Below are 24,062 nucleotides of genomic sequence, written 5' to 3' on the forward strand. Positions count from 1 at the left end.
AATTGAGGAAGGAGGGCTGGACACCTATCAGTGTAGTGCGGGCCACGGAGAGCACCAATAGAATGGCATGTTCCTGCCCAGAACCCCAAAGAGCCACCACTCTGAAAATGGGGGACTGGCTGCTCCCCTGGCCAGAACATGAGCCTGCCCGGCAAGGCTGCTCTCGTACTTGGGAAACTATTCTCGTTTTCTAGAAGAAAGCTCTGCCTATTACACGTAACACCCTCTGCTGAAGCCAGGAGACATGCAAGGAAGCAAGAACCAGAGGCAGCTCAGCTGTTTTACTAACTCAGTGGAAAAGTAACAGTACAGATTTCAGGTGCAGTAAGGGAGACGGGGCCGACTGGGCCCCAGCATCTGAGGCCCCACCCCCATGCTAGACAGCTCCAGTCCAGTCCAGCGTCTGAAGCGTGGTCCACATGTGTGTGCGTACGAGCACATGACCTATCTGGATGCCCGAGAGCATCTACTAAGTGTGCTGCCTCCGTGGAGGGCACCAGATTCCATGCCCAGCAGCTGGGCCTGAGAAGAGGCTGAGGAGTCGGGCCCTAGAAGCGGCCGAGCACAGTGGCTAACAGAGCCATGCGGATGTACATGCCATTCTCCGCCTGCCGGAAGTAGGCTGCTCGGGGGTCCGAGTCCACCTCCACACTGCAAGAGAAGGAAGAGTTACCATGTGCCCAAGACAGCCTGAACAGGACTGAGTGCACTCCCAGAGCCAGACCCCCGCCCCCAAGCATATCCTCAATTTTCATGCCATGTCACCTTATCTCATTGACTCGGGGCATTGGGTGCATCACCACCATCTTCTTCTTGGCCCGGGTCATGATGTGGGGAGTGAGGATGAACTGGCCAAAGCACTGCGAGGCAGAGAGGGGCCCTGTTAGCACGGCCGGGCAGGGGTGGCTATGAGCCCACGAGCCTGGGTTCCACCCCCCGATCCTCGCACTCAGTTATCGCAAGCGAGGGACCCAGCTTTCCTGGCTGCTAGTCTGGATGCCCAGCAGCTCCAGCCCTGGCTTCTCCTCAACCCTCGTGCTCACAGCTTCATACTCCTGGCTAGAACCGAAACGCTCCTTCTGGATGCGAGTCATGTAGAGCACGTCGGTGTCGGGCAGCGCCTCCTCAATGCTCTCAAATTCCTCCTGGAGGGTGAGGCCCGGCCAGGGTGAGTGTGGTGCCGGCACTGACCGCCCAGCCCAGGTCCCCCACGGGCTCCCAGGGCCTGACCTGCTTGGTGCCGCGGGACGCCACGAAAGCCCGCACGTCGGGGGGCATGCGCAGGCTGGGAGGCGCCACGTAGCGCAGGCTGACGCGATACTGGGTGAGCAGGCAGGCCAGTGAATGCACCGTGCGTCCGTGCTTCAGGTCCCCAACCATTGTGATCTGGGGAGGAAGCCGGTCACCAAGAGGGCCCCCAGACTGAGCACACCCGCACCCCCATTTTAAAGCTCTCGGCCTCAGAACCAGAATGTAGACCTCAGAATGCGCGCAACACGTGCTGAAATGCAGAAACCACCTCCCCACTGTCCCCCTCTCCAGACCATCACCAGGCAGGCCTCCAACCCCTGCCACCACCCTCACCGTCATGCCGTTGACCGTCCCAAGCTCCTCCCGGATGGTGAAGATGTCCAGCAAGGCCTGGGTGGGATGCTCTCCGACCCCATCCCCGGCATTGATCACTGGCCTCCGGCAGTGCTTGGCCGCCAGCTGTGAACACGGGGACAAGGAAGGAGAATCCTGTCTTCTGCGTCTCAGGGACCCCTACTCCCTGCCGCAGTCCCACTCCTCCTGGGGTCCCCGCACCCATCTGGCCCGACTGAGACCTGCAGTCACAGGAAGTGTGGGCAGGAGGGCCCTCGTGTCCCTGGGTCCAGCCAAATCAATCCTGCCCCGGCACACAGGCTGGCCTCACCTCCACCGCTCCGGGCTGGGGGTGCCGCAGCACCACGACGTCGGCGTAGCAGCTCATGGTCTGCACCGAGTCAGCCAGGGATTCACCCTTCTGGACGGAGGACGTGGCTTCTGAGAAGCTGAGCACGGCGCCCCCCAGCCGGGCCATGGCCGCTGCAAAGGAGCTGCTGGTCCGCGTGCTCACCTCGTAGAACATGGAGGCCATCACCTTCCCCTGGGGGAGGCGGGAGTCATGTGTGCACACATGTGTTCACCTTGGGGAACACGTGGGCTGATGCCTGCCTCCCCAACTTACGCAAGAGGGGTGCTAGAACCCTGTTCCCCAAACCTTCCCATGACCTGTTGTAGCCTTGACATTTCCACCATAGTGTCACTCTGAGCTAAAGGTCTGCCTCCAAAAAGCCATCGTTAAGAGTCTGAACGAGACATTCATTCTCTGGGAGAGAAGGAAATACCCTAGACTTCACTCCCACGAATACATCAGCACCAATCAAGTGACCAGATTAGCGGGCCTGTGCGCTGGTGCTCAGGGCCTCGCAAGTCAGCTGAGTACCGATCGGAGGAGGGCAAACACGGTGGCGGCCTAGAGGAGCAGGACCTCCCAGAGTAGGGCTTACCTATGGAGGGTGTGGACTCACACGAGGGGACCTATGGCAGGGGAGGGAGACCCCTCTGACCACCGCACAGCCCTGCTGACACGCGCCTGGATCTCCAGCCCACAGCCCTGACCCTGACCTTGAGGATGTCGAGGCTCCGCTCCTTCTGCACCATCATGCGCAGCGTGTGGGCCACGTTGAACAGGTGAGACATCTAAGAAAGACCCCGAGTGGGACAGGTGAGACATCTAAGAAAGACCCCGAGTGGGACAGGTGAGACATCTAAGAAAGACCCCGAGTGGGACAGGTGAGACATCTAAGAAAGACCCCGAGTGGGACAGGCGAGACATCTAAGAAAGACCCCGAGTGGGACAGGCGAGACATCTAAGAAAGACCCCGAGTGGGACAGGCGAGACATCTAAGAAAGACCCCGAGTGGGACAGGCGAGACATCTAAGAAAGACCCCGAGTGGGACAGGCGAGACATCTAAGAAAGACCCCGAGTGGGACAGGCGAGACATCTAAGAAAGACCCCGAGTGGGACAGGCGAGGCATCTAAGAAAGACCCCGAGTGGGACAGGCGAGACATCTAAGAAAGACCCCGAGTGGGACAGGCGAGACATCTAAGAAAGACCCCGAGTGGGACAGGCGAGACATCTAAGAAAGACCCCGAGTGGGACAGGCGAGACATCTAAGAAAGACCCCGAGTGGGACAGGCGAGACATCTAAGAAAGACCCCGAGTGGGACAGGCGAGGCATCTAAGAAAGACCCCGAGTGGGACAGGCGAGACATCTAAGAAAGACCCCGAGTGGGACAGGCGAGACATCTAAGAAAGACCCCGAGTGGGACAGGCGAGACATCTAAGAAAGACCCCGAGTGGGACAGGCGAGACATCTAAGAAAGACCCCGAGTGGGACAGGCGAGACATCTAAGAAAGACCCCGAGTGGGACAGGCGAGACATCTAAGAAAGACCCCGAGTGGGACAGGCGAGACATCTAAGAAAGACCCCGAGTGGGACAGGCGAGGCATCTAAGAAAGACCCCGAGTGGGACAGGCGAGGCATCTAAGAAAGACCCCGAGTGGGACAGGCGAGGCATCTAAGAAAGACCCCGAGTGGGACAGGCGAGGCATCTAAGAAAGACCCCGAGTGGGACAGGCGAGGCATCTAAGAAAGACCCCGAGTGGGACAGGCGAGACATCTAAGAAAGACCCCGAGTGGGACAGGCGAGACATCTAAGAAAGACCCCGAGTGGGACAGGCGAGACATCTAAGAAAGACCCCGAGTGGGACAGGCGAGACATCTAAGAAAGACCCCGAGTGGGACAGGCGAGGCATCTAAGAAAGACCCGGAGTGGGACAGGTGAGACATCTAAGAAAGACCCCGAGTCGCTGGAGCGGCGGCGGCCCCCAGGGGCCCCAGCCCCGACTCTCCAGGTCCTCAAAGCTCTGGGTGTTCCCCTCCTCCCTCCCCCAGGCACCTGATCCTTGGTGAACTGCTGGACAGACAGGATATGTTGGCCCACTAATGAGTGCAGCAGGGGTGAGGTCTGGGGGTGCAGCAGGCCAGGGGTCCCCAGGTTCTGGGGCGACGCCTGTCTAGGTACTGGTGGTGGAGGGTAGCAGGTGCCATCAAGGGTTCCCATCAGCTCTGCAGAGTGAGGGACAGGGCAGAAGAGGCTGGTCAGAGGGTTCCTCCTACCCAGGCCAGATCAGAGAGGTCCCAAGGTGAACGCGTGTTCCGGGGCGTCTCTCACCTGGCTCAGCTGCCTTCCGGGAAGTCTTCTCCTTTGGCTCCTCAGCTACAAAGAGGGCAACAGGACAGATGTAAGCCTGTGGCTGAGGTGTGTGAAGAGCCCCCGCTTCCCCAGGACTCCGGATCACAGTGTCTGTGTTAAACCAACTCACACCACAGTAGCTACAGCAGGTTAGGTGAGGGCAGGAAGGACCGGCAGCTCTGGGCACGGACACGTGATTTCCCACAGGGGCTGTTGTGTGTGATCAGTGGTGCCCTCCCGGAGCCCCCCCAGTTGGCAAAAGGATCCTAGGCAGGGAGAACGGCCAGGCTCACACCAACCAACAACCTGGATTTACCCCACGCTCTGCTGTCCCATGGGACCCCAGCTCCCAGGCGGAGGAACACAGCTGCCCACAACAAAAAAGGGCCTGTGAGAAGCTGTGGGATGCCTCCCTCAAGCTGGGCGGGCTGATTTAGGCAAAGGGGGGCACAGCAGGTCAGATGAGGGCAGCAGGAAGGACAAGGTAAGTGGACAGAGGTGAGGTGCTGGGGGGCGCTGGGACAGTTCCTAGGGCACAAAGTCCCCAACCTCAGCCCACCTGGGACACTGCAGGGGAGAGGAGCCCATCTGGACACGTCTCTAAGTGCAGGTGGCCCCACCCTCCACGTCATAGGACCTTCCTCTTACCTGGCAAACCTGGGTCAGAGGCTCGGTGGATTCGGGGCGGCAGGTGGAAGCGGCCATCGGGAAGCACTGGGATGCCCCGGCGGGGCCTCTCTGGGGTCTGGAGAGACAACACTGGGTACTGACCTGACCCTCCTCAAATTCAATCCCTCAAGAAAACCCAAACTGCTCCCTGTCCGCTAGGGTTCTACCTCCATCATGTTCCCTCAGCCCCGCCTCCCACTGAGCTGCCCTCAACAGGCGCGGGCCCACTGGCCTCTCCAAGACGTCTCTCTGCTTGGGTTAATAATGGGGTGTGTTTCCTGTGGGAAGACTCCTAAACTGAGAGTTAATTCTACGTTTTGCAGTAGAGGGGGTAGGTGGTGAGGACATTAAGTGTTAAGTGACGAACGTTCCACTGCCCCGAACCACCAATGAAGATGTTTATGCTGTCAGCCCCACGCCTGACTGTACCCCCAACCCCGCCCCCCAGCCCGAAGCAGCGCGCATACCGTGTTTAGCTCACTGGCGGCGGGGGCCGAGGGCGTGAGCTGGGGAACAGCCCCCTGTGGCCACTTGCGTACATCCTGTCCGTAGCCCGGCGGCACCAGCACCTGCGGACAGAAGGCAGGGGCGGGCAAGTGAGCCAGACTGGGGTCCTAAAGGGGTGGAAGCCAGCGAGAAGAAAAAAATGCCCTGGAGACCTGCACCCACCCGCACCCAGGGCAGTTAGACGGGTAGTGGGACCACAGAGATGTGCTGGGGTGGGAGAAGAATATAGCACGAGCGGGTCACGACCGGCCTGGGCATGGGCCACACACACACCTGCCCGTCAATATAGGCAACCTCTCCTCGCAGGACCACACGGCGGACGGTGCCCTTCACCTTCTGCCCTTCAAAGGGTGTCCAGTGGGCCTTGGAGAAGGGCATGTGGTTGGGGACCGTCCATTCATGCTCCAGATCCACCTGTCAGAGTCACGGGTTATGCCAGGCACGGGCTGCAGCGTGGAACGGCTCCCAGGGCTGGGGAGCCCCCGCCCCCCGGCCTTCAACCCCACACCTCCACATAGGTGTCCTCCTGGGGCGGCAGGTGGAAGATGCGCCGAGGGTTGTGGTGCAGTCGCTGCAGCAGGTCATCCAGGCTGAGCCGGCCCTCGCTCACTGCCGTCAGCAGTAGGGGCAGCATGGTCTCCAGCCCCGGGAAGCCGGGGGGTGGCTGGGGCCCACACTTCTCGTCCACGGTGTGGGGGGCTGGGAGAAGAGAGCATGACCCTCGGAACCGACTGCCTCCACACACGAGAGGTCACGCACGCCACCAAGATGGTGCCTCACTACCAACCCCGATGCTAATTTTTTCTGGGAATCAGAAGGTAGGGAAACTGGGACTGCTGTCATCTTTGGGGGCCCACACCTTTCACCCACATTCTCTCATTTACAGTTTACTCATTTGCTCATTCGTTCTTTCAGTAAATATTTATCAAGCACCTATGACAGACCAGGAACTGTATTAGAGGCTGGGATCCTACCCAGATCAAGGCCCAATCTTCATGGAACCCAAGGTCCTTGCCCGTGAGGATGGGGCACGAGCCCACCCGGGCAGAGGGGTTTCAGCCTGGGCCCTCTCACCATGGTCGGAGGCAAAGCAGTCGATGACGGCCATGTTCTCCCATAGGGCTTCCACATCCTGCCGGGAGCCAAGCTCAGGCCGAACCTCCCCCTTCCCGGGCCCCAGACGCTCCAGGTCATCGCGGCTCAGGAACAGATGGTGGGGCGCCACCTCACAGGTCACTGGCAGCCCCCGTGCCTTAGCGGCTTTAATCAGCAGGATCTGGGGGAGAGCAGGGAGACCTCGAGGAGGCCTCCCTCCAGGCCCCACCCTGCAAAGTCCCCGCAGCCCACCTCCCCCCTCGGAAAGTCATGGGGCAGATGTGCTGGGTACGGGCTCCAGGCTCCCCTGCTCGTGCCCTACCCCTCTCCTGCCCCCAAGGACTACCCTGATCACCTGGAGTTACTGGGAAAGCAACAGGGGCACCTCTGCTGGGCTCTCACCTCTTCCTTCCGCGCCACGTGACAGATGTGTACCGAGCGCTGGGTCAGCTGGGCCACCATGAGGACGGCGGCGACACTCTGACGCTCTGCGTGGGCCACAACGGGGAGGTGGGACGGCCACGTCTCGAAGTGCTGGGGGCAGGAAGAACATTCCGGGACCGTGCAGAGCCCAAGCCCTCATGGAGCTCCAGACTCACTGCCGCCAGCCCACTGTGCGGGGCCCTCAAGCCAGGAGGTACTGGTTGGCTGCCTCCTCCCACCTGCCCACCCCTACCTCCATCCACTGGGCCACACTGTCCAGCCGCAGCTCAGAGAAGGTCTCGTTGAGGTAGAGCTTCAGCCCTGCAGCAGACCCAGCCACAGCACCCAGGGTCCCTGCGTTTTCCGATGAAGCTCCGAGGAATAAGGCATAGTCACAGCGGGCGCCGGCCTCTGCCAGCTGGAGAGGGTACATTTGAGATTAGGCCCCTCAGCACCGGTGCCAGCTTGGCACCCATGCGTGGCCTGGGCCCCTGGGGAGGGGCAGAGGGAGCAGGGTTCAGGGAGGTGGGGGCATGTGGGTCACCAGGAAGCAGGAGGACAAGGGCTCACCTTCTGTGCCAGGGCCAGAGCAGGGGCATCGATGATGGGGGGCCGGGTATTAGGCATGGCACACACCATGGTGATGCCCCCGGCCAGGGCAGCCGCTGTGCCTGAAGCAAAGTCCTCCTTGTGTGTCCCCCCTGGTTCCCGCAGGTGCACGTGGACATCAATCAATCCTGGGAGAACACGGAGGCAGCAGGTTAGAGGAAGATTCCGAGACACGAAGGGCATCAAGGAGGTGAACTGGGGCGGCAGGAAAATAAGCAGCGACCGACACAAGTGAGAGGTGGTGAGGTTGGTCAAGGGCATCGTGGACGGAGGAGCACAAGAGCTTAGTGAGGCAGGTTCTGGGCCCTCCCCACTCTGTACACTCCAGGGCAGAGAGGGCCCCACGGCCACCCTGTGCTCCACCCAGGGTCCATGCAAGCTTCTACCAGTGTCCAGAAGCCAGGTTCTCTCACGAGATGCACTTACCAGGTAGCCGCACGAGCTTCTGGGAGGTCATGCAGTCAACGTGCACCTTCAAAGGAGGGGCTGGCCCAATCTGTCCTAGGGCCTGCAAAGCGGAAACCACGGTCAGCTTTGACTTAAGGGCAGCCTGGGAGGTGCAGAGAGGGATTGGGTTTTCCCATAACCCAGGCTTCTGCCTCTCTATACCCACCTTCTCTCTCTGCAGCCACAAAGCCTGATCACTAGCATAGCTGTTTCGTACTGAGATTTCCCAGCCCCAGGGCACGCTCGCTTCTCCCTCTTCCCCCACTGACACTGGCTGCCCCCTTCCCGGCACCCAGGTGTCAGTTACCTCCACAAACAGTTTGGTGCACTTGATATCGATGATGAGGGGCACGGAGAAGTCAGCGGCCAGGCGCCGGGTGCGGTAGCCCTTGGTGACAAAGGAAGAGAGACGCCGGCCCCCGGCCCCGCGCATGGACAGGTTAATCACTAGCTCGAAGTTCTTCTCAGCGAGCTGCTCCAGGATACTACGCTGTGGTGGACACTCTCCATCCACTGCTTCTTCAAAGTGCCAGTCCACAGCCGTTACCTGTGGCCCAGAGACAAGGTCGGGGCCAACCCGAGACTGGCAGGGGCCAGGAAGGCCAACCGGAAGGGAGGAGAGGTGGCCAGGGAGCCCATGAGGAGGATGGGGACCAGGCTACCTCTCTTTGCTACAGGCAAAGCATTTTTCTTGACAAGAAAGGTATCTACACTATGGTTACCAAGGACTCTGCGGCATGAGCCCACACTTCACACAGAAAGATAAAATTCTGGAAGGAAACATGCCAAAATGTTAACAATGGTGGGGAGGTCATGAGGGAATTTTTTTCTCTTTGCTTCTCTGTATGTTCTACTGCTCTACGTGGAATATATAATTTGTACAATGACAAGAAAAGCAGGGGAACAGGGAGAGAATTCCTGGGTGCTCTCACACCCTTGGAGAGTGGGCAGCGTGGGGTAGGGCGGGAGCGGCCCATACCTTGACACCGTGCTCTGTATAGAAGTCAGCAGTGCCCAGACTGGCGTAGAGGCTGTAGCCCAGGCTCTCCAGCAGTCGCACAGTTGGGAGCAGCTCACTTTTGTTCTGAACCAAGAAGGAAATGAGGCTGTGTTTCTCCCGTCTTCCACTTCAAGGTCAGCCCTGGCCCAGGGAGCCAAGGTCATCTGTCCCCCCATCTTCAGGCACCCCCTGGATTCTGTACCTTATAGCTGCCAATGGTCAGCAAGATGTTCTTCTTGGGGATCTTAAAGCCAGTGCTTAGCATGGCCTTGAGGTAGGCCTCACAGCGGCTCTCCCCGAAGCCAGCCACTTCCCCGGTACTGGTCATCTCCACACCCAGCACCACATCAGCACCCGCCAGGCGGGAGAATGAGAACTGGGGCACCTGAGAGAGCAGGAGGTGAGTGAGGGCCAGGCGTGATGGGCCCATATCCTGCATCAGTGGGGGGGCCTCAATCCCCTCTCTCGGCCTCCTCCAGACAGCGGGGTGAGCCTTCCCTGTGCGGCTCCACGTGAACCCACCGATCATCGGCTGCTTCCCCAACATGCTCGGGCTCCCCTCGGGCTCCGCGAGGCTCCTCCCCGGCCTTGGAGCACTTCCTCAACAAGCTTGGCCAGTCTCAAATCTCACATCCTGACCGTCCTCCAAGGCTCATTCCAAATACCACTTCTCTTCTGGAGCCTTCTTGAGGGTCACCACCCTCTCTGGAAGTCGCACTTCCTTTAGCATTTTGTTTTTATCTCTACTATGCAGGTTTATCACACACTGTTCTAGAAACAAGCTGTTTTTGGACCCGACTTCTCTTGCCTCCCATCACTAGAGTGGAAGCTCCTAAGAGACAAAGACCATCTTATTGCCCTGACGGCCCAGGAAGGCCTTGCCCACAGGAGGTGCTTGGTTTATATGTCAACTGACATATAGCTTGCGCAGGAGATGAACTCCCTCCACTATTTGCCTCCCCGCTGACTGATAACCTCGGGCTTCAATCCTCCTTACCTTTACCCCCACGACTCCAGAGCCAGTCATGAGCCCCACAGGCTCCACTTCTTCCCCCATGATGACCCGCGTGGCCAAGGCTACTAGGTCCACACCTAGTGTCTTGGAGACGAAGGGGAAGGAGCGAGAGACACGCACGTTGCATTCAATGACTTTCAGCTGGTCGTCCTGGGCAGAGAGGGATTGGTCGGGCCTTCCACAAGTGGGCTTGTGACACCATCCCAGGGACCTTGGCTCTTCCCCCCACTCATCATTCTGTGGGTCATCAACCCGGGACAGGGTGACTATTACAAACCCTGACAATACTGTGGGCTCGAGCTGTGACCCTGCCCCTCAGGCTTTCCTCCTCCGATGAGGGCTCCCTGGCGCCAGGGCCGGCACAGAACAAGGAGGCACCACGGACCTCTGGTCCCTGCCTTTAGCCCCCTCTTACTACCTTGGCAATGAGCTGCAGATTGAAGGGTCCTGTGACCTGCAGCTCCTGGCCCACGGCGTGCACGATGGCTTTGATCCGCTCCAGGGTTTTGGCAGTGATGTCCTGCGGCGGGGTCACCAGCGTGGCATCACCTGAATGCACACCTGCGTTCTCCACGTGCTCGGAGATGGCGATGGCTGCCACCACACCATCACAGGCCACAGCGTCCACATCAATCTCCTAGTGGGTGGTGGGGGGTGGGCGGCGTGCAGGGCAATGTGATGTAGAGCAAGGGCCATTTTCTTCTCCCGCTCGCCCCTGCAGGAAGCTTCCCTTCCTTTAAGAGCCCTGGCACAACCCATCCTATCCAGCCCCCTGTGCCTACAAACTTCTGTAGGACCAGAGAGGGGAGTTGCCTCTGAGGCTGGGAGCCTGCCTGCAGAGACCTGTCTGCAGCCTCCCACCTTGGCCTCCTGGATGAACTTGGAGATGACCACGGGGTGCTCCTTGGAGACAGCTGCCGCACTGCTCAGGAAGCGCTCCAGGTCCCCATCGGTGTAAGCCACATTCATAGCAGCACCACTTAGCACATAGGAGGGGCGCACGACACAGGGGTACCCCACGGTCTGGCAGAACTGGCGGGCAGACTAAGGGCAAAGGGAGCTTAGCTGGGTTGCTCACACTCACCCGTGACGTCATCCAGCCTCCAGCCCCCCACCAGGCCCCAGCCCACCTCCAGGTCACTGAGCTCCCTCCACTGAGGCTGGCTGATACCAATGGTGTCCAGGAGCCGGGAGAACTTAAAACGGTTCTCAGCCGAGTCGATGGCTTCAGGGGAGGTGCCCAGCACCCGGCACTGCTGCCGATGCAAAGCCATGGCCATGTTGTTGGGCAGCTGCCCGCCCATGGACAGGATCACGCCTTCGGGGTTCTCCAGCTCATAGATGTCCATCACCACCTATGGTGCAGGAGAAACAGGTGGCGGCAGCAGACAGGGTCAGGGGTCTGAGCCTCCTTGTTCGCTGCTCTTCAGCCTTCACCCTCAAACCCCACAAGTTCCTAAGAGTCTTAGGTCCGTCAGCCACTCCTACTTGACTGGCCTCCCAGGCTAACAGGCAGCCTTCATCTGTCTCACCTCAAAAGAGATCTCATCGAAGTAGAGTCGGTCACACATGTCATAGTCGGTGCTGACTGTTTCTGGGTTGTAGTTCACCATAATGGTTTTATACCCCATCTGCGACAGCGAGGGGAATGACATTCAGCAATCAGATGGGAAGAAGAGCACCGAGAGAGTAAAGCCAAAGCAGTACTCCGGAGAGCACCGCCTCAGCTGTCTCTGAAACTGCTGTACAGGACGGCTGCCTTGGGAGGGAAGTCAGACCAGCAATGAAGCTATCGGAAAAGCAGATACAGAGTTCTGGAGAGGAACCACATGTGAGGCACAGGACGGCTTAAGGGGACCCCCCAACCCAAAGCCCTGTGATAGACGCTAAGGTGCAGCAATGACTAGAAAGTGCCAGGCTTGAGTGTGGGCGGAAGGCAGCTGCCAAAGCTGATTAGAGCAGCAGAGGAAACCATGTGAAAGACTAGCTCTCGGACCTTTCGGAGCTGCTGGATGCAGCCCACAGCACACCAGTCAAACTCGACGCTGGAGCCGATACGGTAGACGCCAGAGCCCAGGACCAGGACATGAGGCGTTCGAAAGCTGAGGTCATGGGTGGTGCCCCAGTATGTCAGGTACAAGTAATTTGTCTGGGCTGGCCATTCAGCTGCAACTGTGTCAATCTGCTTCACCGCTGGGCAGATCCCCAGTTCCTGACGCAGCTTGCGAACAGCCAGCTCTGTGCTGAAGAAGAAGGATCAGAAACGTAGGCCCTGGGAGTGGGGTATGGACCAAGTAGAGGGCGGAGATCCCAGGTAGGGATCAGAGAGGAAAATTCCCAGGGATGAAGGTCAGAGGCCTCCAAAGCTCCCCACACCCTCCCCTCTGAGGGCCCCTCGCTGGTACAAAGGTTCTCTGCCTGACACTTCTCAGCCCGAGGCCCTCCCCGCCATCCCTGACCTGAGAACTGCGAGGGCAATCTGCTTGTCTGAGAAGCCGAGGCGCTTGGCCTGCTGCAGCAGGGGTAGGGGCAAAGACTGTCCACGGTGTTGCTCCAGCAGCTGGGTGTGTGCTACGATCCCCTTCATTCGGTGCAAAAACCAGCGGTCGATGCGAGTAAGTTCATACAGGCGATCCACCGAGTAGCCAGCCCACAGGGCAGCTGCCACCACAAAGATGCGCTTGTCTGTTGGAGTCTCCAACTCCTAACGGGGAGAGGGCAGACAAGCTAAGCCTCCGTTTCCTCATCTGTAGAAACAAATCTAGTGATACGTCCTCAGAATAATGAAAAATGAGAAATGAAGTCACTGAATTCTCAGCAAAGTGAAAACACAGCAAAGGTCCGCAAGTGACTGGTGCTAGTACTACTGGTAGTACCCCAAGCTCAGGGGCTGGGGACAGAGAGAAGCAGGGTCCGTTCCGAGGGTACTGCCAGGGGAAGGGGAGCCGCTTACCATGTCACTGACGGGCTTGACTGTGTGATCAAAGCCCACGCAGTTCTCATCCACCATGCGCAGAGCCTTCTGGAAAGCTTCCTCAAAAGAACGCCCAATGCCCATGACCTCACCTGGAGGGATACCATGTGAGCACTGAGGGCCAGAGGGCAGAGGCAGCTGGGGGCGTGCTGCCCAGAATGTCTGTAGTTGTTTTTTTTTTTTTGGCCTCAGCTTGTGGCCTGCAGGATCCTAGTTGCCCAACCAGGGATCGAACCCGCACCCCCTACAGTGGAAGCTTGGAGTCTTAACCCCTGGATGGCCAGGGAAGTCCCCAGAATGTCTGTAGTTTACAGTCAAGTCCCACGGTGGTGGGATTTATGGTGTTTCATTGAGAATCTTACACTTGCACCTCTTCTCCCTACCATTTTCATGTTTTGTGTTTATTAGTGAAATGAAACTAAAATGCCTACAATGGGCATGTGGATACTGGAACATGTTGCAGTTGTATCACAGAGGCCCCACCCACCCCTGTTGGGTTATCCAGTTATTTGGTTTGCTTTATTCATATTGTGATGATACCATCTGGGATCTGGCTTATCCTTTAAAACTTTTTAAAAGTCTGGTAACAGGAAGATTACTGTTATGAAGTAAGTAAGATTACTCTATAAATCCATCCAGAGCTAATCACATTCACAGCTAACACTTTAGAGTACTTCCTCCTGGACTTTTTTCAAACATGTTTTATACATGATTATAGTACACATACAACTTCTATCCTGCTTTTTCCCTCATGGTAAGCTTGTTCCCACATTCTATGTCACTTTATTACCAGCAGTTTAACTCCTGTATGATTTACCATAAGGTAACTGCTCACTTACTGTAAGACATTTAGTTTTGACGTGTTCATCATTCTAAGTGAGGCTGTGATGTTTTCCGTGCTTTAGGTTATCTCCTTAGGATACATTTCCAGAAGTGCATGGGCAATAGGTAAGATAAATCTTCTGGCCCTTGATAAGTATTAGTGGCTTTATAGAAGTTTGCGCTTTACAATACAAAGTATAAATTTAACCAATCTTCTAAGAAGTGTGTATAATCATTTAAAACAGTTTTTGCTAATAAGCAAAAATAATTATCTCATTTTAACTAGATTTATAACTACTAAAAAGAGGGAGCTTCCCCCACCCCCCAGCCCTGCTTATTGATTTCCCATTCTATAAAGTTCTGTTCACGTCCTCTGACAATTTACCCTAGGGTCTTCAAATATTCCTTACCAAATGTATTTTTCTGTTTACAATCCTAACATTTGTTTCTCTAAAAAATTTTTAAAAACGTCAAGATGGTACCAGTAATGTTAAGTAAGTGGATGAGTGATTTTGCTCAATTCCTTTGTAATGTGGTTATATTATAAAAGTTTTTATCCTGGGTAAAAGAAAAACCCAATGCACTAATACATGCAGGCCTAGAAAAATCCTGGAATCATACATATCCCCAAATTAATCTCTGTATGACAAGATGACAGGTGATTATTCCTCTTTGGTTAAACTATCTTTTCTAATTTCTCAATGATTCATGTATCTTACTTGTATAATAAAAGTTACAAAAAGTTACCATGGCAGATCACACTCCAAGAACACTCAAATAGATGTAAGATACTTAAATGTCTCATCTAGGAATCAACTTTTGATTGTCCTATTTTCAATCCACCTCTTTTAGCCACAATTTATGGCTTCATTCCCATGTTTATTATAATTTTTACGTAACAGAAATTCATCTCCAGAAGGAACAACTTGGCAGTCCTGTAAGATTTCTAAACATTCTGAGATCATATCTGAGCTTAGACTTACGTGTTTAAAGGCTACTATTGCTCTTAACGGAAATCTGGAACACAGCAAAGTGCTCTTATCCTTAGCTGGTGGCACTTTGGTACATGCACATGCTTGTTTTAATGGAAATGCTTTGCAGGACAAACCAAGGCAATTTAAAGGGTCAGTATAAGGAAGCATACTAACTCAATCCCAGCACGCTCTCCACTGCTTGGAGGCTGACCATCATGCCCATTCACTATTCATTACTAAGTGTCCCTGTTTTTATGAAAAGGTGTCTGATGTCCTGCTCTGATCTTAGACATTGTATTAAAAAACATTTCATTTAGTGACCATGGCAGGAAGTGCCCAGAGAAGGAGGTACGCTCAGCATGGCTGCCACTGCGCTGACTTGGCCTTAGAAGTGTTCATAGGAAAACAGCAGTCGTCGTTTCCCTGAAGTAATCAGTATTTAAACAAGCGTGGAGAACAAACTGTCACGGGTATTAACAGCCTAGTGACGAGGCCATGGGCAAAATGCCATGAAATGCTGTGCGTGGAGTTTCATGGAACTGGTCTCACCCATGACAGGCTACGTACTGTAAACAGAGGAACATATGCAACTAGCAACTGATCTAGTTTTCAGTTCTTGGCTCCGCCCTTTACTCAGGCACACACTTTCCTTCTGTGGGACCTGCTTACTCATTCGTAACATGAGAGAAATGAGATAGTCCAATGGCTTATCACCCCATCCCTAGATTTTTGACATGCCATCTGGGGAGTGGAGGTAGCATGTGTATTCGGACAGATTTCCAGATGCCTTTGATTCCCGCCACTGAGGAGGACTGCTATCTTAGTTGGAAATATTAGTTCTGAGAAACCGTGTTCCCAAGAAGCTGCTCATATAGGAGCTGAAAGATCATGCCAGGGAACTGACTCTATGACATTCTAGATCCTTGGGACATGTGGGACCCCATGAGGTGATCTGGGGAGGGGGCTCCTGGGATGTGTCTCTCACCGACACTCTTCATGCAGCTCCCAATCTTTGTGCTGACACGGAGGAACTTGCTGAGGTCCCAGCGAGGAATCTTCACCACACAATAATCCAGACTGGGTTCAAAGGCTGCTGTTCCCCCTGTCACCGAGTTCCTGGGAGCCATCGGGTGAGGGTGCCAGAGGACAGAGCAGGAGATGTAAATGGTGAGCTTCCAGATAGTTCTCTCCATCCCACACATCCAGGCCAACGTCCTTTCCACGTTCCCTGTCCCATACATGTTTTTTTTAGCTCCCCACCGCCTTTCCTCCCTGATCTCTCCCCAACCCTTGTACCTGAGTTCAGGTAGAGGGATGCCCAAAGCCAGCTTGGCTGCCACGTAGGCCAGTGGATAGCCCGTGGCCTTACTGGCCAGGGCGGAGCTGCGAGAGAGCCTGGCATTCACTTCAATGATGTAATACTGCAAAGAGAGAGAACAGAGAAAGAGTTACCAGATAACTGGCTTAGAAGGCCTGCCTAGGAAAGGTCTCAGAAAGGCAGGAAAATAAAGCAGCATCCTCCAACCCTACCGAAGATAATCCCAGCTTCTACTCCAGGGTCTGTAGGGTTAAAGGGCCTCTTGGCCTAGAGGCCCCAAAATTATGCAAGGCGGTCCAACAGCTACAGTATCAGCTCCACGGCCTAGAGTCTTACCTGCTCAGACTCGGGATTCAAGGCATACTGCACGTTGCACTCCCCAACAATTCCAAGGTGCTGAGTCACCTTGATGGCCGTCTGCCGCAGTAGCTGGTACTCCCTGTCATTCAGCGTCTGGCTTGGAGCCACCACTATGGACTCCCCAGTGTGGATGCCCAGTGGATCTAGGTTCTCCATGTTACACACCTGTGAAGGGAGAGTCCCAGAGTGGTCACTGCCAAAGGGAGTCAGGAGAGGTAGGAGGCTGCATCCCAGGGTCCTGTTGCCTCTGGAGACGCACCCATCCTGGGTCTGAGGGACATCGAACTCTCAAAGATACCAGCCGGACCCCGGCTCTTACAAGGGCTCATACTGCCTGACGCTATGCCCCTCCTCCGTCACTCACCGTGACACAGTTGCCATAGGTGTCTCTCACCACCTCATACTCAATCTCCTTCCATCCTTTCAGGGACTTGTCTACCAGCACTTGGCTGGTATGGGCAAAAGCTGGGGCCACGAGAGCAGAGAGCTCCTCTTTGTTAGAGGCAAAGCCAGAGCCCAGGCCCCCCAGGGCAAAGGCTGCACGCACCAGCACGGGGTACCCCAGTCTCTCGGCAGCTGCCTGGGCCTGCAATGAGCAGAGACGAACAAACGGATCAGGCCTTGACTGCGTGCTGCGCGGAGGGCTCCTGGACCCGGAGAGAATACGATGTCAAGGAAACAACACCTGTCCACCCCAACCATGCCCCGAACCTGCTCAAGAGAGTTTGCTGCCTCACTGGGGGCCACGTGCTCTCCAATCTCGGCCATCCTGGAGGCGAAGGCGCGCCGATCCTCAGTCAGCTCAATGGTCTCCACGGGTGTGCCCAGGACCCGGACCCCATACCGAGCGAGCACCCCAGCCTTGGTCAGCTCCACACCACAGTTCAGAGCTGTTTGGCCCCCAAAAGTCAGTAACACGCCATCTGGGCGCTCATTACGTATCACCTAAGGGGGGAGAGAGGAATAATAGGCATTAAGACCCTGGGGGTTAGGGAGTGGATCTAAGAAGTTGGAAAGGGCTTCCCTGGTGGCGCAGTGGTTGAGAGTCTGCCTGCCGATGCAGGGGACGCGGGTTCGTGCCCCGGTGTGGGAAGATCCCACATGCCGCGGAGCGGCTGGGCCCGTGAGCCTGCGCGTCTGGAGCCTGTGCTCCGCAACAGGAGAGGCCACAACAGTGAGAGGCCCGCATACCGCAAAAAAAAAAAAAAAAAGAAGAAAAAAAAGAAGTTGGAAAAACCCAGAGTGACACAGGATCCCCCTGCCCACGTGGGTCCCCTCCTCAGTCTAGCCTCACCCGAGTCATACCTGGGTTACGTAGTGAGGTGTTATTGGGAGGAAATAGACCTTGTCAGCCAGCCCCTGGGAGGTCTGCACGGTGGCAATGTTGGGGTTGATCAGCAACGTCTGGATGTTCTCCTCCTTCAGGGCCTTGATCGCCTAGGGAGACAAAAAGGGCATATCGGCCTCGAATGCAGAAGCAAGATTTTCAGTCTTAGACCAGTATTTCTCTTCCTCTTCTCCCCTCCCTGGACTCTCAGTCCCTAAAAACCCACTTCTGTTCCTCACCACCTCACCTTTCTGCACGTCCCCCAGATCTCCTGGGTCACTTCCTCCCTACAACTAATGCTCATGCCTCAGCCCTGTCTGCTCCTGAGGGCCACACACCCAGAGGGTCAGGGACGCACGTGCTTTACCTGAGAGCCTGAGTAGTCAAACTCTCCAGCTTGGCCAATGGAGAGGCCCCCTGAGCCCAGAATCAGAACCTTTCGTGGTGGTGGAAGCCCAGAGCCTGGGGTGGGAATCCCAGGGAGAGAGAGGCGCTCAGCCAGCCGCTCTCGAACTATGGAGGCAAAGAAAGTCATAGAATGTTAGAGCTGAATGAGACGGAGAGATCATCTAGATTAACCCCTCACTTTACAGAAGAATCAAGAACAAGTCATGCCTCTAACGAGTGGCAGAGGCAGGACCAGAAGCCAGGACTTGTGATTCTGGGTTTCTTTGAATAGAAGAAGCATAAATGAATCATCTTGGCCTGACTGCCTTCCAGCCCTCCTGCCTAACCTCCCAAACACCTATCAGTTTCCCGAGACAGGTCCATCTTATGCCTCTCCTGGAGCCCATTCTTAGATGCACAACCCAGTTCTACTCAAGTGCTTACCTGTCTGGCCCCCAGGGTTCCTGGTGGTGGCTTCTTTCACAGTGTCCAGAAAAATATCAAAAAGAATTTCCATATCTGAAGGGCCAGCTTGGTGCTCTGGGTGAAACTGGACACTGTTGAAGAGAGGGGAATCACGAAAATTGCCATCATCGTCAGCGGCCTTGGAGGTAGGTAGTGGGCAAGGTGACGGGGGCCACTGCTGCACTTTACTTTTTGATCTTCAAGTCCCAGTGGGCTTCAAAGCTGTACAGATCCAGTCATCATGCCAGAACCACCCAGGCTCACCTGAAGAAGGGCAGGCTCTCATGTACAATGCCTTCATTGGAGTGATCATTGGCGTTGGTGAAAAGAGGAAGCCAGCTTGCTGGCAGCGAGTCTGTTTCCACAGCAAACCCATGGTTCTGGGATGTTAGAAAGCAGCGCCCAGAGCCCACCAGCAAGCATGGCTGGTTATGGCCTCGGTTCCCATATCTGGAGATGGAAACGTACTGAGTCACAGGCCCCTTTCACCCTCCCTTCACTACTGTACCAAACCCAGCTCTTGCTGATCTCATGATTCTCACCAACCCGCACTCCTATTTCAACACTAATGAACACCAACTCTACTCCCATTCCCAAGACTCCCCACACCTCATGTCAGAGGTATGGGCACTTCCTCTCCCCACAAGTCCCACCTCATCTTGTAAGTCTTGGCCCCAATGGCTAAGGCCAACAGCTGGTGTCCCAGGCAGATCCCAAAGACAGGTCGGGGGTTCGGTTCAGATAAGACACGGCTCAGTGTGGATACCACGCTGGGATAGGAGGCGGGGTCGCCAGGGCCATTACTCAGAAAGAGACCCTCATACTCTGGAGTGGGCAGAAAAGATGATGTCAAAACCCATGGTTCAACTAGAGAGAAACACCACTAGAGCAAAAGCCCTTATCTCCACCTTCCCTGCAGCTCATGTTGACTTTCAGCAACTGGACCAAGGGCCAGATCTTCCACCCACGCTGTTTGTCTGTCACCTGGTACAGACCTAAGCTACTCACCCTGACTGTCTAATGCGTGGTCCCAGGGTACCACAGTGACCTCTGCCCCACGCTGGCACAAGCATCGGATCTGATTATACTTGAGGCCACAGTCCAAAGCAAGGATCCGAGGGGTACCCCCTGAATTGAATACCCGTGGGACCTGAAGAATAAAGGGCGATGGTTGACAGCTGTGATTAGTAGGTATAATGTGCACACACCAACCCCTACCTTGGAGGCCTCTTCTGGTTCTCCCTCAAGCGTTCACCCCTCAGCATGGGCAGAATATAACTACTGTGCTTAGTCTGGGATACTCTCCCACTCTACCTCTGTACCTTAATGGAGACCTCCGGCACCAGGGCACGGGCATTGGGGTCCAAGAAGGGCAGGGTTGAAGGCTCCGTCCCATCCTGGACCAGCTTTCCCAGCAGAGACCCTTGCTCTCGCAACTTCTTAGTCAGCTCCCGAGTGTCCACTCCTGCCCAAACAGCAGACTCTGAGAGATCACTCCCCCAACGCAGTCACGCATGACATCAGACTTCCATTTCAGAGCCTGAGTCACACACTGTGACTGTTCCATGGGCATCAAAAATCCCAGGCTATCCTGCTGGAAGTACCCTACCATGAAGTACTCTTGCCCCCAAATATCACATATGAATTGAACCACCACTCCAGATCTGTTTATAGAAAATAATACCAACAGACAAAAGAACACGCTAAATGACAATACAGGAACGTAATCAATAAAATGCAGACTGTGGGGTATTCTAAAGGAAAATCAACGGTTTGTGTCAAATAGGTTACAAGGCCCAAAGAGTAAAGATTATCAACCAAGTGCAATGTACAGACCTTGCGTAGACCCAGATTCAAATAAACAAATTTTTTAAAAAATCAGAAAGTTGGAGAAATTTTAAACATTCCTTGTATATTTGATATTAAGGAATTACTGTTAATTTTTAAAAGGTTACGGTAATGTTACTGTGATCATGTTTTTACAAGGGTTTTTTTTTCACAGCTATTGAACTCTCTGTGGGTGAAATGATATTATGTCTGAGATTTGCTTCAAAATAATCTGGGAGTTGTAGTAGTGGTGATGAAATAAGTTTAGCCCTGAGTTGATGAAGCTGGGGATTCATTATCCTATTCTCTCCTTTTGCATGTTTGAAATTTTCCATCTGAGTGAGAGCTCAGTTCCTTCCCCCAGCTCCAGGCCCCAGTCTAAAGCTTTGGAATCAGGTACACTGTATCACAATCTTGGACTCAAGTCCCAAGAGTCCACAGAGTCCTTGATTCTTTCCATCTGGGTATCTGTGCTCCACTCAGACACCCCTGTGCTTGCACCATACCTTGTAGGCCGGGTATGCCACGCTGTTGCAGCCACTCATGCAGGGTACAGGTGGCACTCCAGTGGCTGGGTGTGGGGCAGCACTCTCCTACCACCAGTCCTGCCACGTGGATCCCCGAGGATTCAAACCACTGTCGATGGGAGGAGGAGACTGTGAGGAGCCCAGGGCCACACGCCTTCCTGCAGCCATGGACCCTGTACTCCAGCCACACTCAATGACCTGTCGTTCCTTTAACATGCCAAGCACCTCATGCTTTTGCCTTTTATCGGCAATGCTGTCCCCCGCATGAAACACTGAACACGTGGGCCTGGGGTGCCTGATTAGTAATTGAAATGACATTTTCCTTTTCCCTTCCTTTTCTTCTATCCCCTTTTCCATGAAGTCACCCCCATTCTCACCCACTGCAGCTTGTGTCTCTTCCTTAGAGCTCACCTAAGTCCACTTTGTTTCTACTTGACTTGCTATTTCCATTGTATTACAAATGTGTCCAGATGTCTTCGTCAGCGAACTATGAGCTCAAGAGCAAGGTACCTGACACATGATAGTAGTCAGAGTTTACTGAGGGCCCACCTGGTGCCAGGCACTATAACAGATGCTGGGGGAGGAGCACGAGCATAAAAAAAGACAAGGTCCTGTCTTCAGAATGTTAATTTGCTACCTAGGGAACCAGAAAATAACAAAGTAACGTAGATAAAACAAGATCATAATCACAGGGTGTGATAAAAACATAGTGTAGAATGGGCAAGGGCACAATACCTTACTAAATAAAAACAAAGCTTCAGGGTGCAATACTAGGCATTATACCACCACCCCACCACCACCCCCCACTTTGTAAGGGATTATCATTAAAAAAAAAAGGTAATGTACGGCTTCCCTGGTGGCGCAGTGGTGAAGAATCCGCCTGCCAATGCAGGGGACAAGGATTCGATCCCTGGTCTGGGAAGATCCCACAGGTCGAGAAGCAACTAAGCCCGTGAGCCACAACTACTGAAGCCCGAGCGCCTAGAGTCCGCGCTCCGCAACAAGAGAAGCCACCACAATGAGAAGCCTGTGCACCGCAATGAAGAGTAGCCCCCGCTCGCCGCAACTAGAGGAAGCCTGCATGCAACAACGAAGACCCAACACAGTCGAAAATAAAATAAATTTTAAAAAAAATTAAAAGAAAAAAGGTAATGTAAATTTGCTACTCTGTAAATTTGCTACTCGATAGATAAGCTTATAATAACTAAGTAGAGAAACAGATTGTTTATCTAGGAGAAAGTGGCATATTTAAACTACATCTGCTTAGTGGTGGAAGGTTTAAAGAAAGATGAATGGGATCTGAAGGCTAGTTTGGCAGAACCCTCCATGGCTAGATGTCTGCACATGGACAAGTGCATTTATAGCATATGTGCTGCAGAAGCATCCGTGGTGGGCTGGTGGCTCCAGGAGGCCTTACTCACCTTGGTTGTCAGGGCCTCAATTTTGCAAGTGTATAAACTCAACTTTGACATGTATCTAGAGTTGACAAAGCTGAAGACTTAGGTCAATTAACCAAGATAGTGCATTATAAACTAGAATGCAGTGAATTTATACAGAATGCAGTGAATTTATGTGATGAGGAATGGTTTTTCCAGGAATACCAAGCACTTTCCTAGAGTTTCCTTTTCCAAGTGTCAGGGTGACTGGGAAAGCATATTAAGAATTAAAGGCTCAGTAACCCTAGAATTAGGACAAAGTGAGTTTTGAAGAATACTGCACCAAGGCTATGGCTGCTCTACAATTAACTTGTGTTGATTTTTTTTTTTTTTTTATTACTTAAACTCTCAGAGGGCAACTTAGTTTCCAAATTCCAGACGAGGAGGAATAGGAGAAACCTCACTGAGAAGGAAACTGAGTTTCTTATCTACATACTGTAAGAACTCTACTGAAAAGTGGTAAAGAATGAGGCAAGGTAAGGAAAGCAGGTTTAGAAGATGATAGTCAACTTCATTGGTTTGGTAGGTGCACTGTGACCCACCATCACTGAGAAGGGTGTGACCCTAGTTTCCAGTCTCTTTCCCATTAATTTACGCACTCTTAAAGCACTGCTCCCATCACATCACTCTGCTGCTAAAAAATTTTCACTGGTTCCTTACTAGAGCCCAGACACTTCGCCTTCGCCTCCTCAAGGTGTTACCTAACAAACCCTGCAGAGAGCTTGTCGATCCCTTTAGTGTGTACCTGCTTTCTCCAGAATGCCTAGCGGAATGTCAGTGTCTTCACTAACAGTTAACAATTACTGATTTGAAAAGGAATGTAGAGAAAGCATTGGATGTGGCTACCTTGCTGAGCCCGAACTCATCCACTTCATCTGGGGGAATGCCGTAGTTACCAATCAGAGGATATGTCAGCACTAAGATCTGTGCTTTGTAGGAAGGGTCAGTGAGGGCCTCGGGGTAGCCGACCATACCGGTTTGAAACACTGCAAGAAAGAGGCAGAGCTGGGGCTTAGGCAGGGCACTCTTCGGAGCACTGCCCCGAGCGAGGATAATGCCCCAGTAGAGGCTACCCTGACCGTCAGGGATAAAAGGGGCCGGGCTGGGGAATGGCGGGGGAGGGGGTGTGCAGGCGGGAAAATGGCGGGGTCTGGGCAGGGCAGGCTGGGCAGAGAGGGGCAGCAGAGAGTGGGATGAGGTCGGCAGCCAGCCCGTACTTGCTTACCCACTTCCCCGGCAGTCGACACAGCGGCCCCAAAGGGCTGGCCCCGCAGGACCGACCCGTCTTCCAACACCAGGGCCGCCATGGGAGCGGAGCTCAGAAGCCGGGGTGATTACAGAGAAGCGGGAAACGCAGCAAGCCCCAGCGGATGCTAGAACCACGTGAGGACGGCGCGCCCGGATTCGGTCCACGTGGCTAGCCGCGCCGGTGTCTGCATCAAGGGCGGCGTGGACCGCGCAGGAGCCCAGGCGCTCTGGGCGGCGGCAAACTGCGGCGGCGCGGGCAGCTGGCGGCGTGAGGGGCGGGGCCAGGAACGTGAGGGGCGGGGCCAGGGCAGCGAAAGGGTTGGGTCACCTCCTCTACCCTGCGCGA

General features: G+C 54.5%; 1 protein-coding gene across 2 annotated transcripts; it reads right to left on the reverse strand.

Annotated features, from left to right (window-relative positions):
• Window positions 1-266: 266 nt before the first annotated feature.
• On the reverse strand, window positions 267-24,053 carry CAD (carbamoyl-phosphate synthetase 2, aspartate transcarbamylase, and dihydroorotase). Of its 2 annotated transcripts, XM_089923354.1 has the most exons (44): window positions 23,694-24,053; window positions 23,315-23,454; window positions 21,012-21,141; window positions 20,001-20,143; window positions 19,687-19,828; window positions 19,332-19,503; window positions 18,943-19,128; window positions 18,658-18,770; window positions 18,194-18,339; window positions 17,805-17,936; window positions 17,211-17,444; window positions 16,864-17,085; window positions 16,476-16,664; window positions 16,118-16,242; window positions 15,807-15,937; window positions 13,005-13,117; window positions 12,511-12,755; window positions 12,048-12,294; window positions 11,584-11,682; window positions 11,182-11,406; window positions 10,913-11,095; window positions 10,470-10,688; window positions 10,034-10,201; window positions 9,239-9,421; window positions 9,016-9,120; window positions 8,344-8,583; window positions 8,016-8,097; window positions 7,551-7,717; window positions 7,234-7,398; window positions 6,960-7,091; window positions 6,537-6,738; window positions 5,971-6,161; window positions 5,736-5,876; window positions 5,423-5,524; window positions 4,935-5,031; window positions 4,266-4,310; window positions 3,990-4,159; window positions 2,650-2,724; window positions 1,916-2,128; window positions 1,585-1,710; window positions 1,231-1,386; window positions 1,044-1,145; window positions 766-860; window positions 267-651 (listed from the first exon to the last, which is right to left on the reverse strand). In XM_089923354.1, exons 1-44 carry the CDS (start codon window positions 23,773-23,775, stop codon window positions 549-551), a joined length of 6,678 nt encoding a protein of 2,225 aa, XP_089779480.1. In that variant the 5' UTR covers window positions 23,776-24,053; the 3' UTR covers window positions 267-548. The 2 variants fall into 2 exon arrangements, with proteins under 2 accessions (XP_089779480.1, XP_089779481.1); XM_089923355.1 differs by lacking the exon at window positions 1,044-1,145.
• Window positions 24,054-24,062: the final 9 nt, after the last annotated feature.

This window comes from Delphinapterus leucas, chromosome 13 (assembly GCF_059928025.1).
Source record: "Delphinapterus leucas isolate spDelLeu-1000000601 "Yukka" chromosome 13, BTC_Dleu_Yukka2, whole genome shotgun sequence".
Lineage (NCBI taxonomy): Eukaryota > Metazoa > Chordata > Mammalia > Artiodactyla > Monodontidae > Delphinapterus > Delphinapterus leucas.

Bases quoted from the DNA above. Each gene is read 5' to 3' on its own strand.
- CAD (XM_089923354.1), bottom strand. From the start codon at position 23,775: ATGGCGGCCCTGGTGTTGGAAGACGGGTCGGTCCTGCGGGGCCAGCCC. The intron at 20,144-21,011 runs GTATGGTGCAAG...CTGTTTGGGCAG, and splicing joins TGGCATACCCGGCCTACAAG to GAGTGGACACTCGGGAGCTG. The intron at 8,584-9,015 runs GTATGGGCCGCT...TCTGGGCCACAG, and splicing joins ATACAGAGCACGGTGTCAAG to GTAACGGCTGTGGACTGGCA.